Source organism: Heterodontus francisci, chromosome 14 (genome assembly GCF_036365525.1).
Source record: "Heterodontus francisci isolate sHetFra1 chromosome 14, sHetFra1.hap1, whole genome shotgun sequence".
NCBI classification, from domain to species: domain Eukaryota; kingdom Metazoa; phylum Chordata; class Chondrichthyes; order Heterodontiformes; family Heterodontidae; genus Heterodontus; species Heterodontus francisci.
In genome coordinates, this window is record NC_090384.1 from 58,030,350 (window position 1) to 58,042,701 (window position 12,352).

General features: G+C 40.4%; 1 protein-coding gene across 17 annotated transcripts in view; it reads left to right on the forward strand.

The window, feature by feature from the left end:
- The window catches only part of sox6 (SRY-box transcription factor 6), a 720,990-nt gene extending 713,858 nt beyond the window's left edge, over nt 1-7,132 (forward strand). For all 17 annotated transcript variants that reach the window (XM_068046281.1, XM_068046293.1, XM_068046282.1 and 14 more), the window contains one exon: nt 609-7,132. In XM_068046281.1, coding sequence (XP_067902382.1) covers nt 609-912 — 304 coding nt within the window. In that variant the 3' untranslated portion in view covers nt 913-7,132. The remainder of the gene's footprint in view (nt 1-608) is intronic.
- The last annotated feature ends 5,220 nt before the right edge of the window (nt 7,133-12,352 follow it).

Genomic DNA, 12,352 nt, shown 5'->3' on the forward strand with positions numbered 1-12,352 from the left:
TCCCAAATTCACAATCCCATTGCACCAGCTTGACCATTGTCCTTTGCATTAGGAGGTCGCTTAACCCATAGACTGCTGAGCAAGTGGAAACTTGATAATAGCTTTGATTTAATGAAGGCAGTTTGATTCTTACTTAGCGTTTTATTTTTATACTATAACCCAGTGAGGTAATAGGCTGAAATAGGAAAAAAAATCACAACAATTATGGCAGATGAAATGTCCTCCAACCAAAGATGTTGGCAGAATAATGCAAGCCACTTTGAAAATAATCAAACTCTCCATTTACACTAAAGTTCCACACAAAAGACAATTACTTAAAATTCAAAGCTGTGGCATTCAGGATAAATCTTGTGAGTGGACAAGTTATGGTTAGATGAGTTATGTCAATTGGGGGAAGTTTGTGGAGTGTGTCAGGGTTGGTTTGGGACCACAGGCAGTCGTGTTGCTCATTATCCTTCCAGCACTGTTACCAGAGTTGCAACTGCCACCAATAGCAGCACTGTTCTCTAAATCAGGTAAATGAATCATGTTTTCCAGCATTTGGGTCTTTAAAAATACTATATTTGTGGATTTCAGTTGCTAACAAACCAGTGTTCATCTGTGTATAGGCAACAGCCTCAGATTCCAATCACCACGGCAGCAGGCGTAGTGTATCCCCGTGCTATCTCCATGGCAACCACAGCAGCATCACCACAACTGACATCCGAGTGTTCCAGTGAATCCGGCAGTCCAGAACCAAGTATCCCAGTCATCCAGAGCACTTACAGCATGAAGGGAGAAAGCGGCAACCTGGGCGTGAACGAAATGATGAACGGCGAAGATGAGATGGAAATGTACGAGGACTATGAGGATGATCAGAAATCAGACTATAGCAGTGACAATGAGAATCAGGAGGCCATCAGTGCCAACTGAAGAGCAACTGCAATCAGACTGTTATTTTGAACAAAAAAAAGTTATTGATGAGCCTGCATGTGTGGCTCCAACAGATTCATCAGCAATGGTCTTAAATGTTTCTTAATGTGTGAAGCATTCTGATTGTTCTTTATTTTTACAAAGTATCATGGACATTTTACATTACTGGCTACAGCCTAAAAACAAAATGTCAGGACTTGAAAGCTGTTGCTTAATATAAATTCACAGCTATCTGGCAGTCTTAAAAGTTTTTTTTTTCCTTTTTCTTTTTTGAGCTTGTTTTAAAATGCTTTAGTTACTGTTTCTTAAGGGGTGGGGGGTTATATTCTCACTCAGGTATGCTGTGCCAACCAGCAACTTGTGAATGTGTTTTTAATCTGAACTATTTAAAATAACTTAAATTTCGTAGTTTTAAAAAGAACGGGGGGAAAAAACCAAAATAAAAATGGCAGCACGTGTGCACAAAAAGCACAGCATAAAGCAGAACAACAAAGAGCTGAGCCCTGACTGGCTTTCCTTTTTTTTATTCTTTATTTTTGAGTTGCATATTGTACAGTTTGAATTAAGAAAGTGCCAAACTTCTAATAACATTTTAATCTTAACACTCTGAAAAGTCTTATTTGGGAGACACTGCAAAAGTCTTAGACAATCGTCTGTCATCTTAATGAGGAAAAAGATATATAGCTACACTTACAAAATGGTTCTTTCCGGACAACAGTGAAGTTACTCAGGAATATGGGCGAAGGATATCTATTTGAGACAGAGGAGGAGCTTGCCAGAGTGCATGTGTCCAATCACTTTTTTGATATGCCACAATAGGGTGTTCAACAGTTATTTGTCACTGCAGGTCACACAACTGGCAGCTGCCCCAGTTGTCTCCTAAGCATAGTTTAAAGCCCTTTACCTCATTATGTTGGTTTCCGTTGAGAGTATCTTAGTCATTCCAGAGATCCATGGGGCCAATAATCTAGGATTATTGAATTTAAAAGAAAACACAAGTGGAAAAAAAAATAAAAACCTTGGGGTAAAATCAGTGACTGTACGTTTCTGGCTGTTCTGTTCAAATGGGAAACCTTTTATCGAAGTAGCTTAATATGTAGAGCTTAAGCAGGAATAACTCCATTAGTTTGAATCTGCCCCTTGTAATTGGCAACAACGCATTCACCCTTCTTCCCACCCCCCACCCCCACCCCCAACATCCAGAGTTAGGAAGGTTACACTGGCTACTCTTAATTCAGCCTCGTAGGAATATTGTGGAGATAACAGAGGGATAGAGAGAGGAGGCTCAATGTTGCATTTGCCTTATGTTCCAACTGACCCTGGAGTCCTACCTGCTGTTCAATGGTGTTAAGTAACTTTACTTAAACAAAAACAATTCCATTCCTCTGCACTGTCAGCTTTCACCTTGATAAGCACAAATAGAGTAGAGATGGGTATGGAGGAAATGGAATACTAATGACTTAACATTTTACTTAATTTCACAATGTCTTAATTCAGCAACTAGATTGCTGTGAAAATTACACATTGGAAGGTCTTAAACTTAAATGAGATTTGGTGTGCAGGAAGTAGGTGAGATTTATCAAAGATAAAAACAGCACAGGTGAATTAAAAAAAAATATGGTGCATCTCCATCAACCCACCGTGCGTACTCAAATTACCAGTCTTAAATATTTAATACGTGCTGCAAAATATAAATGGCCATTATTAAGTTTAAAAAGTACTGTTCATGGGTATTTGCATTTGAGAGGATTTTTTTTAATTGGGGAAAAATACAAACTATTGCTGAAGAGTGAGGCAGAATTCTGCTCATTATTTAAACTCCCACTGAATAATGAAGCTCCATTATTTAATGTTGGACTAGTTTGATTTAGACTCTGATGATCTATTTGCAAGTCATGCAATGAGAATAACTGATGAACACTCTGTTTCTTTTGCAAATTATTCAAGGTACTGATAAAAGTTATTTCATTCAGAAAACAAGATTTGATCGTTATATTTGGCTTCAACTTGAGGGAGGGAGGAGTGAGGGGATAGTTCCTATTTCTCATTATTATAATTTATTAAAGTTCTTATAACCTCTTAATAATAATCAGCTCCCCTCAACTATTTTTATTTTTAAAAATTCAGTTTTACTTAAGGCAGTGTATGGCTTGTAGTTCAAGAATACATTTTTAGTTTATTTTTCATTGCACACAAACATTTAGTTGTTTTAGCTGTTTTGTTGCCATGCCAATATGATATAATGCAGGCTGGTGGGAAAACAAAGGACTGTTTTTTTGGGACTGAAACTTGATTATGTTTGTAGTGTGTGTATGTATATATTTTTATATATATATAATATATATAATATGATACACATACACACACAGACACACACATTACGTACACGCTCACTCACACACATACACACAGGATGTTTTAAAGTGTTATGAGCACTGGATATAAATGATATTTTTTATCACTTCTGACTAATGTGAAACTGTTGTAAGAGATACTACATGAACAAAACATCACCTGTTCCGACTCGTGTGGGCCTGCCTCACAGTTGCCAGATTTGAGTCATTTTATGTCTAGTAACTTTATTTATGCAAAAAAAAGAAAATGTTATGTATGAATACTTTGTTTTAGCTCCACCCCAGTCTCCCTTTCTCCCTCACCTCTGTCATCCTTCCCTACCTGGATTTCTTAATCTTCCTTTCCTCTCTTGCCCACCACCCCACAAAGTTCTTCATTTTCTATATGACCACCTGCTCTCCAAGCTGATTGGCTAAACAGACATCACCAAACTCATTGGTCATAATTATTTCTTTGTAAATTGCATTTGAAGGTTGACTAGATCAAATAAATGTTTGTGTAATATTTATTAGCCGAAATCAGGCTCTAAAATATCACTGCAGAGTTATTCAACCAAGACAATCAAAAAAGGAAATAGTACAAATTTACTTAAATTGGAGCTTAAAACAAAGTTGCAACAAAAAAATCCACCATCTCATTTTAGATTTTTTTTAAAATTGTAAATATAACATAGGAAATAGAATTCTATTTTTGTTCATGATACATAGTGAAATATAAGTTATGTATTTACTGTTTTGTTATACATCATTGTATGTTGGTCCACATTTTTAAATGCTGACAAGTCGCTGTACCTCATGTAGATGCTGAACTCACACCCGCAATGATATAGCAGTATTGGACCTTGAGCTGAGGCGTTCAGACACCTCGCTTATGGTCAATTTCTCATGTTTTTGTATTGTAATTATTATTATTAAGGATATATATAGCGTTACAGTTAGTAATGTGCAGAGTAGGGAAATAATTTTATTTAAAGAAGAAAACACTTTTTGAATCATTGTACTGTGCCCATTTCATGGTAGAAAAACAATCAGACACAATTTGTAATTTTTTTTTAATGAATTCACATTTTCCTTCTGTGTAAAAGTAAGCTTATCAACCTGGGGGCGGTGAGTGAGAAGGGGGATTTATGGAAATCAAACTTTTTACAATTGGTCTGGGTTACTTCTCAGAGTGAATTGTGCTTATGGGAACGGGATAGCTGGCAACTCCCTTTTAACTGTTTCTAAGTGGCATGACGGTGTTGATGAATTAGCATGACCTGGCACAATGACAGGTAGCAATATGTGCCAACAGAGTTAGGAATATAACAACGAGCACCAGATGGTAATAAAATGCAAGATAAACAGCAAACTTGACAAATAGGAGAGGTTCTCGCTTGATGCCACTGGTTCAATCAGTTAAGTGTATTTTACCTTGGTTATATTTAAATAATAATTGGTCTCAACATTCATAATATTTGTGACACAAGTAAATTATTATGGATCATTTCAGGTGGCTGCAGCCATGAATCAAATTGCCTTTCCAATTTTAGATCATTGCTTGCAAATATCATGCAAGAGTGGGCATGTCAGCAAACCTTGTCTCATTGTTATTCAATAGGATACTTTCATAAAAGTTTCCTTAATTAGCTCAGCAGAAAACACAAGAGAGAGATATTGATCATGTAAAAGGGGCACTGCCTCCTTTAAGAGTGTTTGACAAATCTTTATTTGGAAAGGGGAAGTACAAAGAGCTGTGCGTCATTTTTCAACATGTGCAATTGACATTTTTGACTTTCTTCTTTGTGTTATATGTTACATTAAATGAAAAATAAGTTTGCCAAACACTTTCTTTTCATAAATTTGGGTGATTATTATGTCTGATTATTTTATACATCGGCAAAGCAGATGGGGTCTGAATAAAATGGGCAGTTGTGACTGTAGCAAATTCACCCAAATCTGGCAGAAGTACTTAAGTATAGGTTTAAGATATGTGTACAAGAGACTCAGGAGATTGTCCTGACTCCTAGATTAGTAGCTGCACTTTTTGTGATGCCACATGTAGTAGGCTGAAGTAAGCAACGAGGCAAAGGTTGATGTGCATTGGGAGCTACACTCTTCCTGGAAGCTACCCTTATTGACAATTCGTGTTGTGATAAATGTATGTTTTATTCCCAGGCTGTGGCATAATTTAAAAACAAAATATATGTTGCATTAACTGTTCTGTTTTAGAAGATAATTTTACCCAATAACTTGATCTGCCATATGCGTCAACCTCAAATTTGACCCGTGTCAAAATGTATTAAGTATCTTTTTTTCTAAGATTAATGCAGTATTGAAAATGTGGGGTCCTTGCAGCAAATCAACAGTTCGGCTAACTTTGGGGCGACAAAGTGCATTTACTTTTTTTGGTGAATGCAATTAGGACTTGTTCTTAAATTCCACCCTCCCTTCTTCCCCTATTGTTGTCACAAGCCAGCAAAGATGCCAGGCTTATGTGAAACATACAAGTGAGGTGTTTGCCGCTCTTGGGAGTATGGGGAAACGTGCAAATAACAAATTAGTTTTTTTTTGTATCCTGCACACTGCAGCCTTGCTATGTGCATCTGCTGTTTGTCTTCCTTTGTCACTTGTGTTTTGTGCTGGAACGTGCGATTTTATAAAATAGCTCGCGTTCTGCTTTGTTGAGAAGAGTAGCAGGAGCTTTTATAGCGTTCTGGTTCATTCATTTAAGTATTTGCCAATTTTTTGTTGTTGTTGAAAAAACTACATTAAGAAACGCTTATAAGCTGTTCCTACATAGCTTCTTACTGTAACTTTATCTTCCAGCGTTGGAAGTTTTATTTTTCATTGTGATGTATATTGTGATGTTGTTCTCCATGTTAATTTAATCAGCACAATTCACTGACTTGCTGGACTGACATGCTAGCTGCTGATAAAGTATAAAAGGGTTGGTTAGGTTTTATTTTGTTTTAGCGCGCGCGTGTGACTGACAACCGGGATTCTTGTCGCCATGGTACTATGCTTTCGTCCCTATAGCAACACTGGGTGTGGCTCTTAAGAAACTCCACACGTGTCTTGTACAGCAGAATTTAATTTAAAAAAAAGTTTTAAAAAAAAGTTCAACTTCTCCACATTTTGAATATATAGCAATGCAGGTACCTGGGCCCACAGCAGGTAAATGTTTGGGTGTTTAGAGAAATAGTGTGTGCTGCTGCTTTGAAAATGTTAAAAGTCTGATAAAATGTAAATAATTTATCAAAAAAAAGAAAAAAAAGACTGTACAGTCTAGTGTAAAGTTTGTAATTGAACATAAAAAGTCTCCATCACATGTTCTTCATATTCTGCTCTTTATACAGTACAAAAGACAACTTGTTTGCTAAGGATGATGTAAAACCTTCTTGATTATGTTCAATGTCCCACTGTCACTTTTTCCCTGCTTGGCATTATTCATAATGTAAACCAGCCTTTTTTTTTCTGCAGTATTGACGTGAGGTAAAGAAAAAAAAAATAATTAGGGTTAAATTTATTTTAGCGGTACTAGTAGTCTGACCTCCTCTGCCTCCATTATATTTGAAATAATAAAAAAAATGATGAAAACACCAGTCAAAAGACACCAACCTGTTACTTTCTGGCGTTTGCAGGCACCTTATCATTATGTACAATTTCAAAAAAAAAGGCCTTTTGCACAAGGTGGTATTACAGACTCTGGGTAGTAATGCCATCTTTTTATTGTTACAAATAATGGATATGAAAAGACAGGGATTTGGGGCCTTATGGGGAGTGGCTCTGAGACTGCCTGAGCTCATTTTACCTCAAGACTGTCCTCTCTCTATATATATATATTCACCATCACTCCATCTTTTGTACTGCTGTTGACACTTAATTAAAGATAAATTGTTTTATGATGCTTGTGTTTCTTCTATGATTTAAAAGTACTCTAGCCATATAGTAAGTTAGCATGGTAGCTTATTTGCTCAGAATTTTCAAATTTGTTTGCAAATTTCTTCAACGTAGATATGAAAATATGTTCATTTGCAGAACAAAAATCTATGAAATTTCAGACACTTCTGAAGCAATTTTAAACATTTCAGTTGCAGCTTTCTCTAATTGTTCTATCTAATGTATTAAATGAGAAGGGTACCATTTCTAGATTCACGACTGAATGCAAAAGGAGGAATCTAGGGTCTAGTCCAGTTTTTGAATGTGTTTCCTAAAATTTCTAAACAACAGAAAATTGCATTTGTACATCACTCCTTGTAAAAATAAATGACTTGGAACAACTAGCAAGGAGCAAAGCGGTTAACATTAAGCAAAAAATGTAGGGGCAAGACTAAATGTAGAATCAAAGAGAGGAGGCTTTTGAAGAGAGTAAGGGAGGTGGCAGGGCAAAGTGGTTTGGAGGGCTGGATTTTACTAGCCCTTTGGTGTCATGGATCGCAGCGGGGAGGCCTCTAAAATGCTTGAGGGAGCGGCCCGTCTCGACACCGAGAAGGCTCCGCTGGATATTAGCGGCAGCGGTGAGGCCTTGTTGCAGCATCCCCTGCAGCTTGGCGACAGGGCTTTCATTAAAATATTGAAATGAAGTTAATAAAAATGCAGATCAACTGCTCCCAGCAGTCGTCTCACGCTAATTTTGCGGCCACCGGCTGCAACTCGTGTGACTTCAGTGCTCCGTACAGAGTTCCGAGGCGAGACACTGGTGGGGAGGGGGGAGGACTAAAATTATCAGGGCGGGAGTAGGGGGGGAGCGGGAAAAACAATCCTTAGTGGCTGTGAGGATGGTGGGAAGGGATTTGGGGTCAAAGGGAATAAAGTTCAGGGGTAAAGGTCGTGAGTGGGAACTCACTTTTTTGGGGGGATCGGGCATAAAACGAAGGGCTGAATTTTACTGGCCCCTCGATGCCGCATGTTGCGGCGTGGGGGCCGGTAAAATGCTGCAGGGAGAGGCCCGCCTCAGCCCGTGACATCGAGAAGGGCCCGCTGCATATTACCACCGGCGGAGGGACCTCGGTGTGGCTCCCCCCCACAGCCAGGTGGCAGGCCCTTCATCTCCATATTAAAATGAGGCCTAACGGAATTCAAATTAACCTACTGGCAGGCGGCAGTTGTCCCATTCCGATATTACGGCCGCCGGTAGTGCTCCACGCGCCTTCGGAACTCCGCATGGAGTTCCAGGCGAGAACCTGCTGGGGAGGGGGGAGCAATAGAATTTGCAGGGCGGGTGGGGTGGAGGAGCGGGGAAATCAATTTTAATTGGATATGGGGATGATGGGAAGGGGTTGAGGGTCAAATGAACTAATTTTGTGGGGGTAAGTTCTGGATACTAATAAAAGTTTATTATGGGGGAGGGAGGAGAGGGCAATTAATATATAAATTACCCATTGAGGGGTGGGAGATGGGATTTAGAGTTGAAAAATGTATTTTCATTTCACGTTGCTAGGGACGCGGCCCTTGCGTCATTGGGGACGGCCACTCCGCCGCTCTATTTAAATGATCCTCGCGCGAAATATCGCGGGGGCTCCTTGGCAGCCGCTGAATGCGGGCACTGCGCTGAGTTTAAAGGGCATCGCCGCAGAGCGCTGCGCCCGAATAAAATTCAGCCCTAAGTATTTATGCATTGGGGGTGGGAGAGTAGTTTGCAGGTGTGGACAAATATTTTCTGCAATTTTTGTTGACTGGCACCTTTACATATTTAAATGCCTCCTGAAGGGTTTGATGCCCTTTAAAAATGGCACCAGTGCCAGCACCTGCGCAGTGGTACTGGATCCCGTTGTCGAGGATGCGGCGGCCACCCGCTCTACATCATTGGGGGTGGCTGCTCTGCCTCCTCCATTTAAATGAGCCCCTGCGCTTAATATTGCGGCGGCTCTGCGCAGCGCTTCTGGGTTGGAAGGCCGCCGACTTCACAGAAAGCTGCCATGGAGCGCGGCACGCTGGTAAAATTCAGGCCAGAATTATAGAGGGATGGATCATAGTGACATAAAGATCGGTTTCCATTAGTGGAGTGGAAGGAACCAGAGAACAAGCAATAGTCAGAGCAGAAGATGCAGGCAAGAAATAAAATAGACGCTAAGGGGTAACAATCACCAACCTGCCTGGTGGGAAACCGATGGGTTCATATTGGCCACCCATTTTACACACATCCCAATTTTACTTCCCATTAGTTTCAATGACAAGTGAAATTAGACGGGGTGTGAAGCAGAAAGCTGATCCGTTTCCATCAGTTTCCCTCCAGATGGGTTAGGTTAAAATTACCCTCCAATATCTAACTTTTAAATTAAAAGTCTCGATTTTTCTACTTGCTTCTATGTCTTCTGCTGTGGCGAGATTAGATATTAAGGTTTTTAATAAATCTTATCATTAGCAATCAATCCCTGTCAGAACTCCAGTCATGGTCCCACCTCCTCCTCAACTGCTATTCTGTCCCCTGCATGGTTTTTCGACAATGTGAAAGGTCTCTAGAAGTATTACAAATGGGACAATTTTTATATAGTAGAGTATATCCACATAATAAAACAATAATAAGATGAAATTTTAACTTGCTTTGCTCAGGCTAACTTTCAGCATTATTTTTAGCACCCCTCAATTTGGTGTTGCCACTTCCCTGCCCAGCAGGAAAGTCCAACCGTTTATCACCCTTTGTGTGAAAATGTTCTTCCAGATGTATCTGACTTAAATTTACTTGTCACAATTTTTTTTGTATTTATGACAACCTGACATACTAGCCTGCTTTATTTTATGGCACTTAACTTATCAAAGTCATTTAATAATTCACATACTTTACTCCTCTGGGCGAGATTGTGCTTTTTTAAACCAGCCCTCACAATTCATCTTACCTACATTTGGAGACATTCCTGTTGCTTTCTTAAAAACCTATGGTAACACAAATATACATTTTTTTTTAGATTGATCACTCTGTTATCTTTTTGTACTGAAGGAAGTATCTCATCTGTGAAGAGCAAAAAGGCTTTCAGCAGACAGGTGTCCAAGGGCTGATTTTTATGAGCCTTCCGGTGTGGGAATGGTGGCAGTGGGTCCCAGAAAATTCTTCCGGGAGAGGCCCACCATGACCTCCAACAGCCACCGCTCAGTGGCAGGGCCTTCATTTAAATATTAAAATGAAGTAAAATAAATGCAAATTAACTTACCTTTTCCCGGCAGCCGTCCCATGCCAATATTCCGGCCGCTGGCCGGAACTCGCGCGCCTTCCGATCTCTGTTTGGAGTTCCGAGTCGTGACACTGGTGAGGAGGGGGAAGGAGCGAAATTATCAGGGTTAGGGGTGGGGAGCGGGTAAAACACTTTTGGTTGACTGAGGGGATGTTGGGAAGGGGTTGAAGGGCAAAGGTAGCAAAGATCGGGGGGGAAAATTTGCTGATGGGAAGGAAAGTTTTTTATGTGTCTTAAGTACATTTGATAGTCATTGGGGGATGGGTGGGAGAGGGGCTTTGATCAGTAAATAAAGTTTAAAATTTTAATTTGCCTTCTACGTCACTTTAAAAATTGAATTTGCTGGTAAGGGCTTGCAGTCCTTTAAAAATGGTGCGGTGCCTGCGTGGTGGCGCTGGACACGGTTGCTGGGGATGGAGTGGCCGCCCCCTCTACGTCATCGTGGGAAGCCGCTCTGCCCCCTCTGTTTAAATGAGCCCCCACGTGAAATATCGCGTGAGCGGACAGCCGAGATTGGAGCGCACCGCGCTCATAAAATTCAGCCCTAAGTGTCTGAATAAGGGAAGCAAATAAAATTATTTAAGAAAACACAATGATCCAGACGGAATACCACAATATATATTTATGTCTGAGAAAATAAAATGGAAATGACTTTTACCTGTTGCAAGTAAACAAAATGTCCAAGCTGCCTGTATAAATCAATCATTTTTCTGTCTTACTCTACAATTAATGGACTTTGAGTTTCCTTTTCAAAGGAATATTAAAGCATCAAAGGAGACATTTTGACACATTGCACTCAAACCACTGCTCCTCTTCAACTGGTATCAGCTACTATCTAATTCAATCTCATTTTCCTGTATCTTGTCGCAGTCTTCCTTTTCAATGATGATTCCATCTCTGCATTAATAACCATCAGCATTGCACTGTCTAATAACTCTCTGGGCTGAAATTTTCGAGTGTGCCGCAGTTTGAGGCAGCGCACACTGATGGCGGCGTGCATTCCACGTGGATGCGCTGTCCCTGAGCCCCTGCAATATTACGTGCGGGGGCTCATTTAAATAGAGGGGCCGACGCGGCCGCCCCCGATGACGTAGAGGCGCCAGCACCATTTTTAAAGAGCTTTAAGCCCTAAACACAGATTTCAATTTATAAAGGAAAATTAGTGCCAATTCTTATTAAATAAACACTTATGGAGGCCCATCCCCAAACTCCCCAATGGTTTTTTAATTGGCCCTCATTGACAAAAAACTCTTTATTCCCTACCCGAACTTTCTCTCCAACCTTCAATCATTTGCCCTTCAACCCCTTCCCACCATTCACACAGCCAATAAAAATTGATTTCCCCACTCATCCATCCCTCACACGCTGAAAATTTTATTTCACCCTCCTCCCCACCAGGTTCTCGCCTCGGAACTCTTGTACGCAGTTCCAAAGGCGCGCAAAGCACGAATGGTGGCCACAAAACGGCGTGGGATGTAATTAATGTTAATCTGCATATTTAGATAAAGGCCCCGCCACAAGGCGGTGGAGGGGCCGCACCAAGGTACCCTCTCCACAGGTAATATGCGGCTGGTCCTTCTCAATGTCGTGGTCGAGGCGGCCCTCTCCCAGCAGAATTTTACCGGCCCCCGCGCCACGACCTGCGGCTTCGAGGGGCTGGTAAAATTCAGCTCTCTGTGTGGAAAATAAATTCTCCTTGCTTCCCAATTTATTGTTCTTGTGATAATCATGAGTCTCTACTGATCTGCCAACCAGTGGAAACTATTGCTCACTAATTATGCTCTCAAAACCTTACATGTTTGCCAGTCATAGGTGTTTCCTAAGCTGGCAGTGAAAATATAAGATTTTTTAAAATCTGTTTTGTAATCATCTTCACATATCAATGAGATGAAGTGCAATGTTAGCCAGTGCTGACCCGATACAGATATCCCCACA